Raw genomic sequence first — 12,500 nt, forward strand, 5'->3', positions numbered from 1 at the left:
AATGTTCTATGACAAATTAATCATGAAAAATAATGCTCTATGACAAACAAATAATGAAAAATATACCGTGTAAAATAATGTTCTGTTGCAAATTAATTATGCAAAATAATGTTCTATAGCAAAGTATCATGAAAAAATATATTAATCCAAAATAATGTTTTATGAAAAATGAATAATAAAAAATATATCATGCAAAATAATGTTACATGACAAATTAATAGTGAAAAATATATAATGCAAAATAATGCTCTATGACCAATTTAACCATGAAAAATATATGCAATATCGTTCTCTGACCACTATAGACGTAACGTGAGTTTCCTATATCAATTCAGTCAATTACAAAGCAGTGTATAATTCTTTTTATAAAATCATGCAGTTGTAACTACAGTTTTGAAAATCAAATCAATCATGTAAAAATAAATACTTAATTATGCAAATTTTTAATTATTGCCAGATCTTTGCTTTGACAGCATCTATAACATTTAAAAGGTTTTCAGAAGACTAAAATTACTACCAGACCTATACTCAGACTGCATCTATGATGTTGAAAGCGCTTCCAGAAGACAAAAATTAGTTGTGAAAAATTACTTTATAAAACCAAATGATTCGATCATGCAGTTTATGAATTGTTTAATACTACAGTACCTAAGATTATAGAAGTTTTAACCTCAATTTGTAGTATCATCGGCTTTTATAGTTTTTCATAATAAAATGAAACTATTGAACTATAAAATACACACACACACACACGCAATACTACTGCATGATGACTGGCATTTCCCCCATTAAATAGAATGTACAGTATTATTATTATTATTATTATTATTATTATTATTATCATTATTATTATTATTAATCTACAACCCTAGTTGGAAAAGCAGGATGTTATAAACCGAGGGGCCCCAAAACGGAAAATACCCCAGTGAGGAAAGGAAATAAGGAAAAACAAACTATTTCAGTAACAGTAACAACATTAAAATAAATATTTCAAATATAAACTATAAAAGCCTTAACAAAACAAAAGGAAGAGAAATTAAATAGAATAGGGTGCCCGATTGTACCCTCCAGCAAGAGAACTCTAACCCTAAAGAGTGGAAGACCATGGTACAGAGGCTATGACACTACCCAAGACTAGAGAACAATGGTTTGATTTTGGAGTGTCCTCCTAGAAGAGCTGCTTACCATAGGTAAAGTCTCTTCTGCCCTTACCAAGAGGAAAGTGGCCACTGAACTATTACAGTGCAGTAGTTAACACCATGGGTGAAGAAGAATGAATTTGAGGCACACACACTTCTAATCAACAAAAGCCTTTGAAGCTTTAAAAGGCCAACTCATTAGTAGAAAAAGGCCAAATATATAGTATTTAAGGCCCGCCTTTTTTTATATTACTAAAGGTCAACCAATTTTTTTTAAAACGCCAAATTTGAGGGTTTTGTTTGGCCTGAAAAAGGCCAAACTGGCAATTCTGTCCTAGGGGGACAGATTGATAAAAAACTGATAGGGTGGTGATGACATCATCCTTTGGACCTCAGATAACTCTTGCGCATTATCAGCAACAGATCTCTCTCTCTCTCTCTCTCTCTCTCTCTCTCTCTCTCTCTCTGTGTGTGCTCAAAACAAAATTAGACCAGCATTGAAATTGTTAACTTTTTCTAAAAGACGATTTCTTGCGGGTTATAATTTCTGTTATAGATCAAACTCGATTAAACTAAGTAACCATCATTAAAAATGTTTCCCTTCTACTGTATATGAAATGAAATAACGTAGAAAACTCAAGGAAAACTTGTCTATGCATTTATAATATCAAATTTTAAGACACATCAATTTGGAACATGTGACGTTTCCAAGTTCGGATAAAGGAGAGGGGTTAACCATTGTGTTAACACCCATAAACAGAAAACACAAGAGGTGGCCTCTTGTGTTTTCAGAGCCCTATTGGGTTGCCATCTTAGATAATTTTGAGAGAAAAAAAAACACACTTCATGAGGATGAACATTTCTTAATCTTAAAATTGTTGGCCCTGTTGTTATTGGGAAAATAATTTTTATAGGTTTTGGAAATTTTCCTCTGTAAGCCTTTAGTTGTCCAATCTTAGTCTCAGGGGCGCATGGTCTGAATTACCTTGAATTTATACTCCAAAAAGAAACCTTGAATTTATACTCCAAAAAGAAATCGTGAATTACCTTGAATTTATACTCCAAAAAGAAACCTTGAATTACCTTGAATTTATACTCCAAAAAGAAATCGTGAATTACCTTGAATTTATACTCCAAAAAGAAACCTTGAATTACCTTGAATTTATACTCCAAAAAGAAACCTTGAATTACCTTGAATTTATACTCCAAAAAGAAACCTTGAATTACCTTGAATTTATACTCCAAAAAGAAACCTTGAATTACCTTGAATTTATACTCCAAAAGGAAACTTTCCCTTAAGCAGTGCCACTTCTAACTCAGCTTTCATAGAAGAAAACTTAAAAAATCTTCCATAGATATTAAAAAAATCCCCAAAGATATTAAGAAATTTCCCAAAGATTAAAAAACTCCCCAAAAATATTAAAAAAATCCCTCAAAAGAAATTTTTAAAAATCCCATAGATTTTTAAAAATACCCATAGATTTTCAAAAAAGCCCACAAAATTTTCCTTATTACGTCATCTATTTTTGGAATGGGCTGCACTGCCCTTATATGAAAAAATTCCAATTCCTTTACTCAAGATTTTTTTTTTCGTGCTAATGGTATAGTTCCAAAGGTTCAGTAGAATCTCGAAAATGTCAAAATTTGACCGGAAACAGAAATTATGTAACCTGAAATATATAAGACATTTTGATGACCATAGTACTTGTAACGTCATTTTTCAATCACAAATCCGTTAATTAGGCGAAATACATTAAGCAAAATAATTTTCTATAACAAAATGATAATGAAAAGTTAGGTTAAATTAGGTTAATGTACACACAAACATACATAAATCCAACGTGTATAGACACACAAAGTGACGGTACAGACACGAAAGCCAAACAAATGTTGATCAGACAAACCCAATTGACCTTCCAACATAAGAAACGTAACTTCACAGACAGGTGATAGGCCATATTGAGACCTTGATATGAGAAAAATAAGCACGAATAATGAAATCACCAAACAGATAAAAACTATATTTTAAAAAAGTAGTTCTGAATAAATAATATCCTTTGGCAATACAGAACTGAAAGGCAGGGCGGAGTTTCACAGGGCTAAAAACTAACTATTGTAAATTTGGGATAATTATAGTGTGTACAAACATGGTATGAAATGAAAGAGATTTAAAGATTTATCAATGACATCAGGCAGGATGTTACAAATCTAATATCATATAATTGTATTAATCATTACTATTACTGAGGCTTAATAAGGTCCTTTTTTTCAGGTGAGTTTTTATCATTTTCATTACAATATAAATTTGATTTAACATTATAATTATTATTATAACCAATACTGTTCACATGTGTCAACAAATCGATGGACCAAACCCAAAAGGGTTATCAATATACCCCCCCCCCCCCCAAAAAAAAAAAAAAAAAAATCTTGGTTAGGTTAGGGTTGCAAACTACTCATGTCTAGTCAGTGACATCAATGCAAATATGAATCCAGGATTTAGAAAGAAAAAACAATAATTACATTTGGATTTACCTTATAAACAGATTACATAGCCAGATTATCATAATCAAAATTACAAAAAAAAGGGGGGGGGGACAGTAAAGATGTACAGTTGGACACATGAATTCCTAGTACACCCCGCTCTGAGGAAGTGCATCCAGTCACATCCTTACTGCGCCGAGAGTTCCTATGTTTATCCTCGCGCTTCCTACACTATCTGTTTGGTCACTCGCTGCGAAGTAATGGTGTGACAGGGTGCACCTCGGAGCGGGGTGTAGCAGGAATTTCTGTGTGCAACTGTACATGATTTTAAGAAAGGCACAATTGAAAACGAAAGACCCAAATTAAATTTACATATTAACCGGCAGAGGGATTTAAACAGGATACGGAAATAAAGGCCAAGCATACATGTTAAGGTTTCAATAAATAATTAACCTAACCTACCCTGACCTGACCTGACCTAAGTTCATGCCAAACGTCTTCTTAGGGATCTGGTTTGAGTCAAAAGACCATCCTAACGGTATCCGAGATTCATTTAACTTCACATTACTTGATTTTGTGACTGACAATATTCAGTGTAACTGAAGTAGTTCGGTCTTAACGACAGTTTTTTTTTTTCTCTCTTTTTTTTTTTGTAAGGGAAAAATTTCCTTGGTAAGTTTACAAATGAAATCTTATCAAGAGGGAAATTTAAGACCTCCTCACCCCCAAATGAAACAACCCAATATGTTTTTTTTTTTTTTTACATCAGATTTCTATAATTCATTGCAGTAAAAAATAACTCTCACAGTATTACGAACTGGGATATCTTAAAATACAGGTGAGTGAGGACGACCTAATAGAGAGTTTTTCATGACATGGATTAATTAACAAATGCTAGACACACTCATTACTCGATGGTTTATTATATTTAGTGTTAAAAACATTAGCAGTTACTTAATAAAGGTACCGATCAACCAATACTCCTTACCCATCCATAGGTATGTTCACGAATGAATTACAATATAAAAGTACAGTCTTCACTAATACAAAGGACACTTAATAAAATTATTGAAAATACACCAATACACCATACACATGGATATGCAAATAAGTATATTACAACATGAACATTCATTCTTCACTTTATAAAGGACACTTAATAAGTGAATATCTAAATAAGCAAAGCATAAGGATGAAAATATGGCAACATTTCTCAAAAGAACACCACAGTCGTCTGTGTATACATATACATCCATAAAGGGCGTCTTACCTTCAGCCCATGATTGAGGACGTCTAACGTAGTGGGCGAAGTAGGAGGTGACCTGGGCAGGCCAGGGTCGTCATCGCCGGAGCCAGAGTCATCCCCACGACGGCGTCGCAGGACAGCCTTCAGTTCGGCCTGCAGGAGCAACGAAATGACACGTGGACGTTACATCTGTATCCTTCAGAGCTGAGTCACGTTTAGCTGATCTGTCTGTCTGTCTGTCTGTCGTTTGGTCTCGTCTCCCGAGAAATGGTTCTGATTTTAAATCTGATTAATTACTGTCCTTCAGTAATTGATATCCAATGCTTCTGTCTGTCTGTGTCTCGGTCTGTCAGTCTAGGAGTTTGGAAGGTCTGTAGTTCTGTTTGGTCTCTAGAGGAAATGGTCTAGGTATCATTTGGTCTCCGAAGTAAATTGTGTATTATTGAATGTCTGTTGAACTCGTGTGCCTTCCTCCATATCCTTCAGTGCATTAATATATATATATATATATATATATATATATATATATATATATGTATATATATATATATATAATATATATATATATTATATATATATATATATATATACATACATATATATATATATATATATATATATATATATATATATATACATGTACTGTATATATCAGCCGTTGCTAGTTCACTGAAGCACAAAGGCCTCAGACATGTCCTTTCACTCCTGTCTGTTTGTGGTTTTTCTATGCCAGTTTAAATCTGTATATATATATATATATATATATATATATATATATATATATATATATATAAGCTCCCCCAAAACTCCCATCCTTAGCTCACGAGGATGGTGAGGTTGCAGACATAAAAGAAACCATTGACCTTTAGTGAGCTCGACCCTAGTTTCCTATAGGCCACAACCCTTTGTTGTGTTTCTTCAGTTCGAGTGTTTACTTAAATGGTTTCTTGTCATCTTCACAATCAGCATTTTGTGCATTTTTTTATCTAGTCGGGTTTGATTTTAATTTTACTATTATCATTAACTGTCTCATCCCCCTTCTACCACCCTCTGTCTTATTACTCAACTTACAGTATAGTCTTTTTTCCCTTCGTTTTACCTACATTAAGGGGTCGGTTGCCTGTTGTGCTCTCTCCAATGCTTTCTATCAAAGGCATCCTCTTCAACTTACAGTACAGTGCTGAGTTTAAAACACTTTACAGTCATAAACATCTTATTAATGTTCGATATATTGTACCTATAGTCAAAACAATATATTGACATCAAAGTCTTCTAGAGATGGTGTCTTATACCCTCTACCTGGTATTATTCAAGTCTCCCCAACGTATAAACAGCCAAGGTCTATAGATTAAGGACCTTGTCAACAGCATAGCATTCAACATCTCTTAATCCTAATCAGTCTTGATCCAAGTCAGGTTGGTCAAATCCCGAAGTTTAGTCTTTGATCTAATACAAAAAGCCTTTAAGATTTCAGGCTCCAATAACTCTGCTTATGACTCTTTCTCAATGTAGCATTATCAAATCTCCAGTTTGAAAGATTTTTTAATTCATCCGGATGAACTTGGTAACGGTTTTTATGTGAGTCCATTAAAACAGTCAAAGTTGATATTATTATTATTATTATTATTACTATTATTATTATTACTTGCTAAGCTACAACCCTAGTTGGAAAAGCAGGATGCTATAAGCCCAGGGGCCCCAACATGGAAAATAGCTCAGTGAGGAAAGGAAAGAAGGAAAAATAAAACATTTTAAGAATAGCAACAACATTAAAATAAATATTTCCTATATAAACTATAAAAACTTTAACAAAACAAGAAAGAGAGAAATTAGATAGAACAGAGTGCCCGAGTGTACCCTCAAGCAAGAGAACTCTAACCCAAGACAGTGGAAGACCATGGTACAGAGGCTATGGCACTACCCAAGACTAGAGAACAATGGTTTGATTTTGGAGTGTCCTCCTAGAAAAGCTGCATACCATAGCTAAAGAGTCTCTTCTACCCTTACCAAGAGGAAAGTAGCCACTCAACAATTATAGTGTAGTAGTTAACCCTTTGGGTGAAGAAGAATTGTTTGGTAATCTCAGTGTTGTCAGGTGTATGAGGAGAGAGGAGAATCTGTAAAGAATATGCCAGACTATTCGGTGTATGTGTAGGTAAAGGGAAAATGAACCGTAACCAGAGATAAAGATCCAATGTAGTACTGTCTGGTCAGTCAATGGACCCCATAACTCATTAGTGGTAGTATCTCAACGGGTAGCTAACAAAACAAATTCATTCTAGAAAGGACATAATCCTGTCATTTAACTTTACCTGAGGGTCTAATCAATCAAAACTTGTCATGAACCTCCCGTATAAACCATTAAGGCGTTTTATGTCCTAAACTAACCCAAGAGACATAATATTCTAGAAATCCATTTAATCATTTTTTTCAATGAAGTAGACAATTACTACTTCCTATTCAGTTGAGTCTCCCCTGTTAATGTACACTATTATTATTATTACTAGCCAAGCTACAACCCTAGTTGGAAAAGCAACATGCTATAAGCCCAAGGGCTCTAACAGGGAAAAATAGCCCAGTGAGGGAAGGAAATAAATAAATGATGAGAATAAATTAACAATATATCATTCTAAAAACAGTAACAGCGTCAAAACAGATATGTCCTATATAAACTATTAACAACGTCAAAACAGGTATGTCATATATAAACTATAAAAAGACTCATGTCAGCCTGGTCAACATAAAAACATTTGTTCAAATTTTGAACTTTTGAAGTTCTACTGATTCAACTACCCGATTAGGAAGATCATTCCACAACTTGGTCACAGCTGGAATAAAACTTCTAGAATACTGTGTAAGCATTGAGCCTCGTAATGGAGAAGGGACTTGAGCTATTTTCCTTTGGGTATTTTCCTTCTTTTGTAGTCTATTATTCAATATCTAATGTGGTCTACATTCATTCCATTTTCTTAGGGATGTGACTATGCATAGGATATGCTACTCCTGTCTCGCTTAATAGGCGAAGATCAGTTAAATAGTTAAGAATTCTTAGAAATATTCCTACACCAAAGAGACTGGACGACATTCTTTGGGTAGACTTGGCTAGTGAACGAACTCGACTAAATCTTACAAGGTGGAGACAAGCACTTGAAGATCAAGGCCTGAAGGTAATGAAAATAATCAAGATAAAAACAGAATGTCTATGTATATGAGAAGGAAGACTCGGTATAGTGAAATGTACCAAATGTGATATGGACTCGGAAATTAGGGCACACTAATCTATCTTACTTCTCTTCCTCTTGTATTGTTAAAGGTTTTATAGTTTATATAGGAAATGTTTATTTTGGTGTTGTAGCTGTTCTTAAAGTATTTTACTTTTCCTTGTTTCCTTTCCTCACTGTTGGAGCCCCTGGGCTTATAGCATCCTGCTTTTCCAACTAGGGTTAGAGCTTAGCAAGTAATAATAATAATAATAATAATAATAATAATAATAATAATAATAATTAAATGTGCTTGGATGAATTGAAAAATGTCAGCTGGAACATTGTACAGCAAGAGGACCCGGGCGATGGTTAAAGGAAGTTCTGAAAATGTGTAGTTAGAGAATTTGTTAAAAGGGGCCCAGACTCGGCCCATAAAGAAGTCCCAAGAACGAGAGATTAGAATGTTGATATGAATGTGCGGAGAAGAGATAATTCTACAGTCAAACTAGTAGAATTATCGAAGAAGGTTCAACAAAGAAAACTTCATTGGTTTAGTCATGTTGCCTGGCGATCTGCTGGACTGGGGTTCGAAACAAGCTCAAGGTCAATAGTTTCTTGTAGTGTCTGCAACCTCAGCATCCTTGTGGGCTAAGGATTGGCTGTTTAGGGGAGCCTATAGGTCTACTTTCTGAGTCATCAGCAGCCAATGCCTAGCCCTCCTTGGTACTAGCTTGGGTGAAAAGAGTCCTTGGCGCTGATCTACTGCACTGTCACTGTCCCTTGCCTCTGCCATTCATGATCGGCCTTTAAAGGCCTTTAAACATGGACTTATTTCTTGATGTTTTTTTCATTTACAACTTCTGAGACTTTTACAATGTTTTCTCTAAAAGTTCGTTTTGATACCCACATTCTTTCTCACGTATACAAAGGCAAAATTATACTCTTTTCTTGATGTTTTTTTTTTCCCCATTTACAACTTCTGAGACTTGCAATTTTTTTTTTTTTTTTTTTTTTTTTTTTTTTTTTTTTTTTTTTTTTTTTTTTTTTTTTTAGAAGTTCCTTTTGATATTAACATTCTTTCTCACGTATAGAAAGGCAAAAGTCAACTCGTTTCTTGATGATGTTTTCATTCACAAGCTCTGAGACTTTTCACATTTTTTTCTCTAAAGGTTGGAGGCGGTTGGAAGACAAAGGCTGAATATTTCTTCATGATTAATTTGAATGTAATCTAATGACTTAATATCCCTGAATTTCAATATCGATGACATCTACTCGCAAAAGAATAAATCAAGTCAAGTCATTTTCTCCAGTCTCTCTTTCCCCTACCACATTCGATAAGAGATAAGAGAGAATTCGCCTCCATATTATTATTATTATTATTATTATTACTAGCGAAGCTACAACCCTAGTTGGAAAAGCAACATACTATAAGCCCAAGGGCTCCAACAGGGAAAATAGCCCAGTGAGGAAAGGAAATAAGGAAATAAATAAATGATGAGAATAAATTAACAATAAATCATACTAAAAACAGTAACAACGTCAAAATAGATATGTCCTATATAAACTATTAACAACGTCAAAAACAGATATGTCATATATAAACTATAAAAAGACTCAAGTCAGCCTGGTCAACATAAAAACATTCGCTCCAACTTTGAACTTTTGAAGTTCTACTGATTCAACTACCCGATTAGGAAGATCATTTCACAACTTGGTCACAGCTGGAATAAAACTTCTAGAATACTGTGTAGTATTGAGCCTGATGATGGAGAAGGCCTGAGGTTTTATTTACAAACCCCCATGACACTTCGAAAATGATCTTGTGGGTTATACATATGTCTTTCTAAAAGCTTAACATTAAGCGTAAATAATAGAAAATGAGAATGAGAATATGAAATTTTGTTGAATCGATGGAATTTCATGAGTTCAAACTTGAAGTACAAATGTTTTTATGTTGAACATTATTCATTAATTCTGATAGTTTATTTATTGCCTTTCCTCACTTGATTATTTTGCCCTGTTGTAGTCTTTAGGCTTATAGCATCCTGTCTTTCCAACTAATAATAATAATAATAATAATAATAATAATAATAATAATAATAATTCTACAGTCACGTCACGTGAAAACAAACACTCGTAAAATCAATAAAATAGTCCAGACGTCAGTCTATTGCTGTTAACATGTTTACGTAAATAGTCCAAAAATAATATGTCATATTTAACATAAAACATCACAGTATTTATGCTGCTCTAATAAATAGACGCAGGAATTCCTGATAAACCTCACTCTGATGAAGCGCACCTATCAACACCCTCACTGCACGGCGAGTTCCTGAGTTTAGCCCCGCCCACCACCTCTGCCAGGTCTCCCTACACTATATTTTTGGTTACTTGCCACGAAGTAAGGGTGGAACATGGTGCACTTCTTTGGAGCTAGGTGTACCAGGGACTCCTGTGTCCAGCTGTACCTCTAAAGAGACACTGACTTTAGATTACACGATTTTTTATTGTCATTAAACCTATTTAATTAAAAAAAAGTCCTTTTGACACGATTGACAGACTGTGGATTGGAATTAAAATATGGATCAAAAGACCCATCACTGGGGCCTGGGAGGCCATTCAGAGTCCCATGTGTAAAAGAGGAAAACCCAGCAATTGCTGTATGAAGAAGTTTAGGAGTTGGACAGCAGGTAGAATAAATGAAGGTACAGTAGAAAGCTAAAATGAGACTACAGCTAGGGTCATTTAAGGTCCTCAAGGACCTTGACCTTTAAGTGGAGCCTACAGTACGCCTCGAGTACTAGAGAGAGAGAGAGAGAGAGACGATTGCATTAGGGTTGTGGTGGCCTGGTGGTAGCGTCCTTGACTAATGATTGCCAGACTGGAGTTCGGATCCGGCTCAAACTCGTTAGTTCCTTTGGTCGCTGAAACCTCACCATCCTTGTGAGCTTAGGATGGGGGGTTTGGGGGAGCCTATAGGTCCACCTGCTGAGTCATCAGCAGCCATTGTTTTGCCCTTCTTGGTCCTAGCTTGAGTGGAGAGGGGGCTTAGGTGCTGATCATATGTATATATGGTCAGTCTTTAGGGCATTGTCCTACTTGATGGGGCAATGTCGCCGTCCCTTGCCTCTGCCATTCATGAGCGTCCTTTAAACCTTTAAGAGGTACTGTGCATGAATTCGATTAAAGAACGAGGTATTCTCTCACTAAAAACAGTTAATATTTGATATAAATATGAAAAATAACAGCAACAAAAGGATTAACATTTAGAGGGGTGTATGTATGATAGCGGCCACCTGTATGTATTATTATGCCTAACTTAGAAAATGGCAGTGTAAGGGAGGACGGGCCCCCGTTAGGTAAGTAGGTAAGGACACGGCTTGTAGGTTAGGTTAGGGGGCGAAAGTTTAGGTTAGTTGATATCCATTTTTAATCAACGCGTGAGGAACTGTCCGCTGATATACAAAGACCCCCATTTAGATATACCTAAGAAGTCACAAGGTCCTGATTTCAACTGTATATAATAGTCCACTTACAACGTCCATGCTGTTCCGAGGTTGCAAAACATTTTTGGGAGGTCCAAGCATCTGCATCATGTTCGTCAATTAAAAATCCCAGTCGCCACTAATTTAAAAACCGTATTACGAAAAGTTCGTCTCCTCTGAAGTAGTTTTCAAAATTCGAATTGATTCGCAGGGCCACTCCAGATGGTTCATTTTCCATTAAACTCAAAAAACGTAAAAAATTACACTACAGTAAAAGTCAAATCAATATATTCCATAACGAGTTACTCTGATAGTGTTTAGAATAAGCAGACCTTATGCACGCATCAAAAACAAAGCAATCCTCGGTATACAACACTTTGCTGTTTTTATTTCAAAACAGATATTTATCACGAGATGATATCCCTACACGCCATCCAAAGGAAGGCTATTTTGACATTCGATTTCGATAGTTAGAGAAAAACAACGCAATATAGACAAGGCGGAGAACTGCCAGTGTCAGACACTAAGTTACACGTCGAACCACAAAATCACACTGAGGCGCCCTTCTTGCTATGACACCTGGGGGAAAAGGGTTGTGCCGATTATTGTTATCTTATCAAGGACTTTAAATCTCTCTCTCTCTCTCTCTCTCTCTCTCTCTCTCTCTCTCTCTCTCTCTCTCTCTCTCTGTGAAAAAAAAGGATCCAAAGGTTTTAGTCCTGACATCGCATAAAAAATTATTTTGTAACTTTTTTTACTACGAATTCTCTCTCTCTCTCTCTCTCTCTCTCTCTCTCTCTCTCTCTCTCTCTCTCTCTCTGTGAAAAAAGGATCCAAAGGTTTTAGTCCTGACATCGCATACAAAATTATTTTGTAACTTTTTTACTACTCTCTCTCTCTCTCTCTCTCTCTCTCTCTCTCTCTCTCTCTCTCTCTCTCTGTG

General features: G+C 35.3%; 1 protein-coding gene across 6 annotated transcripts in view; it reads right to left on the bottom strand.

The window, feature by feature from the left end:
* Positions 1–12,500, bottom strand: part of LOC137651332 (serine-rich adhesin for platelets-like) — a 171,847-nt gene that overhangs the window by 136,035 nt on the left and 23,312 nt on the right. For 3 of the 6 annotated variants that reach the window (XM_068384617.1, XM_068384618.1, XM_068384616.1), the window contains exon 5: positions 4,894–5,022. The exons of 1 other annotated variant lie outside the window; for it this stretch is intronic. In XM_068384617.1, coding sequence (XP_068240718.1) covers positions 4,894–5,022 — 129 coding nt within the window. Of the gene's footprint in view, positions 1–4,893; positions 5,023–11,608; positions 12,080–12,500 lie in introns of those variants that run through there. 2 more of the 6 variants (XM_068384621.1, XM_068384622.1) reach the window with 2 other exon arrangements.

Source organism: Palaemon carinicauda, chromosome 12 (genome assembly GCF_036898095.1).
Source record: "Palaemon carinicauda isolate YSFRI2023 chromosome 12, ASM3689809v2, whole genome shotgun sequence".
NCBI classification, from domain to species: Eukaryota; Metazoa; Arthropoda; class Malacostraca; order Decapoda; family Palaemonidae; genus Palaemon; species Palaemon carinicauda.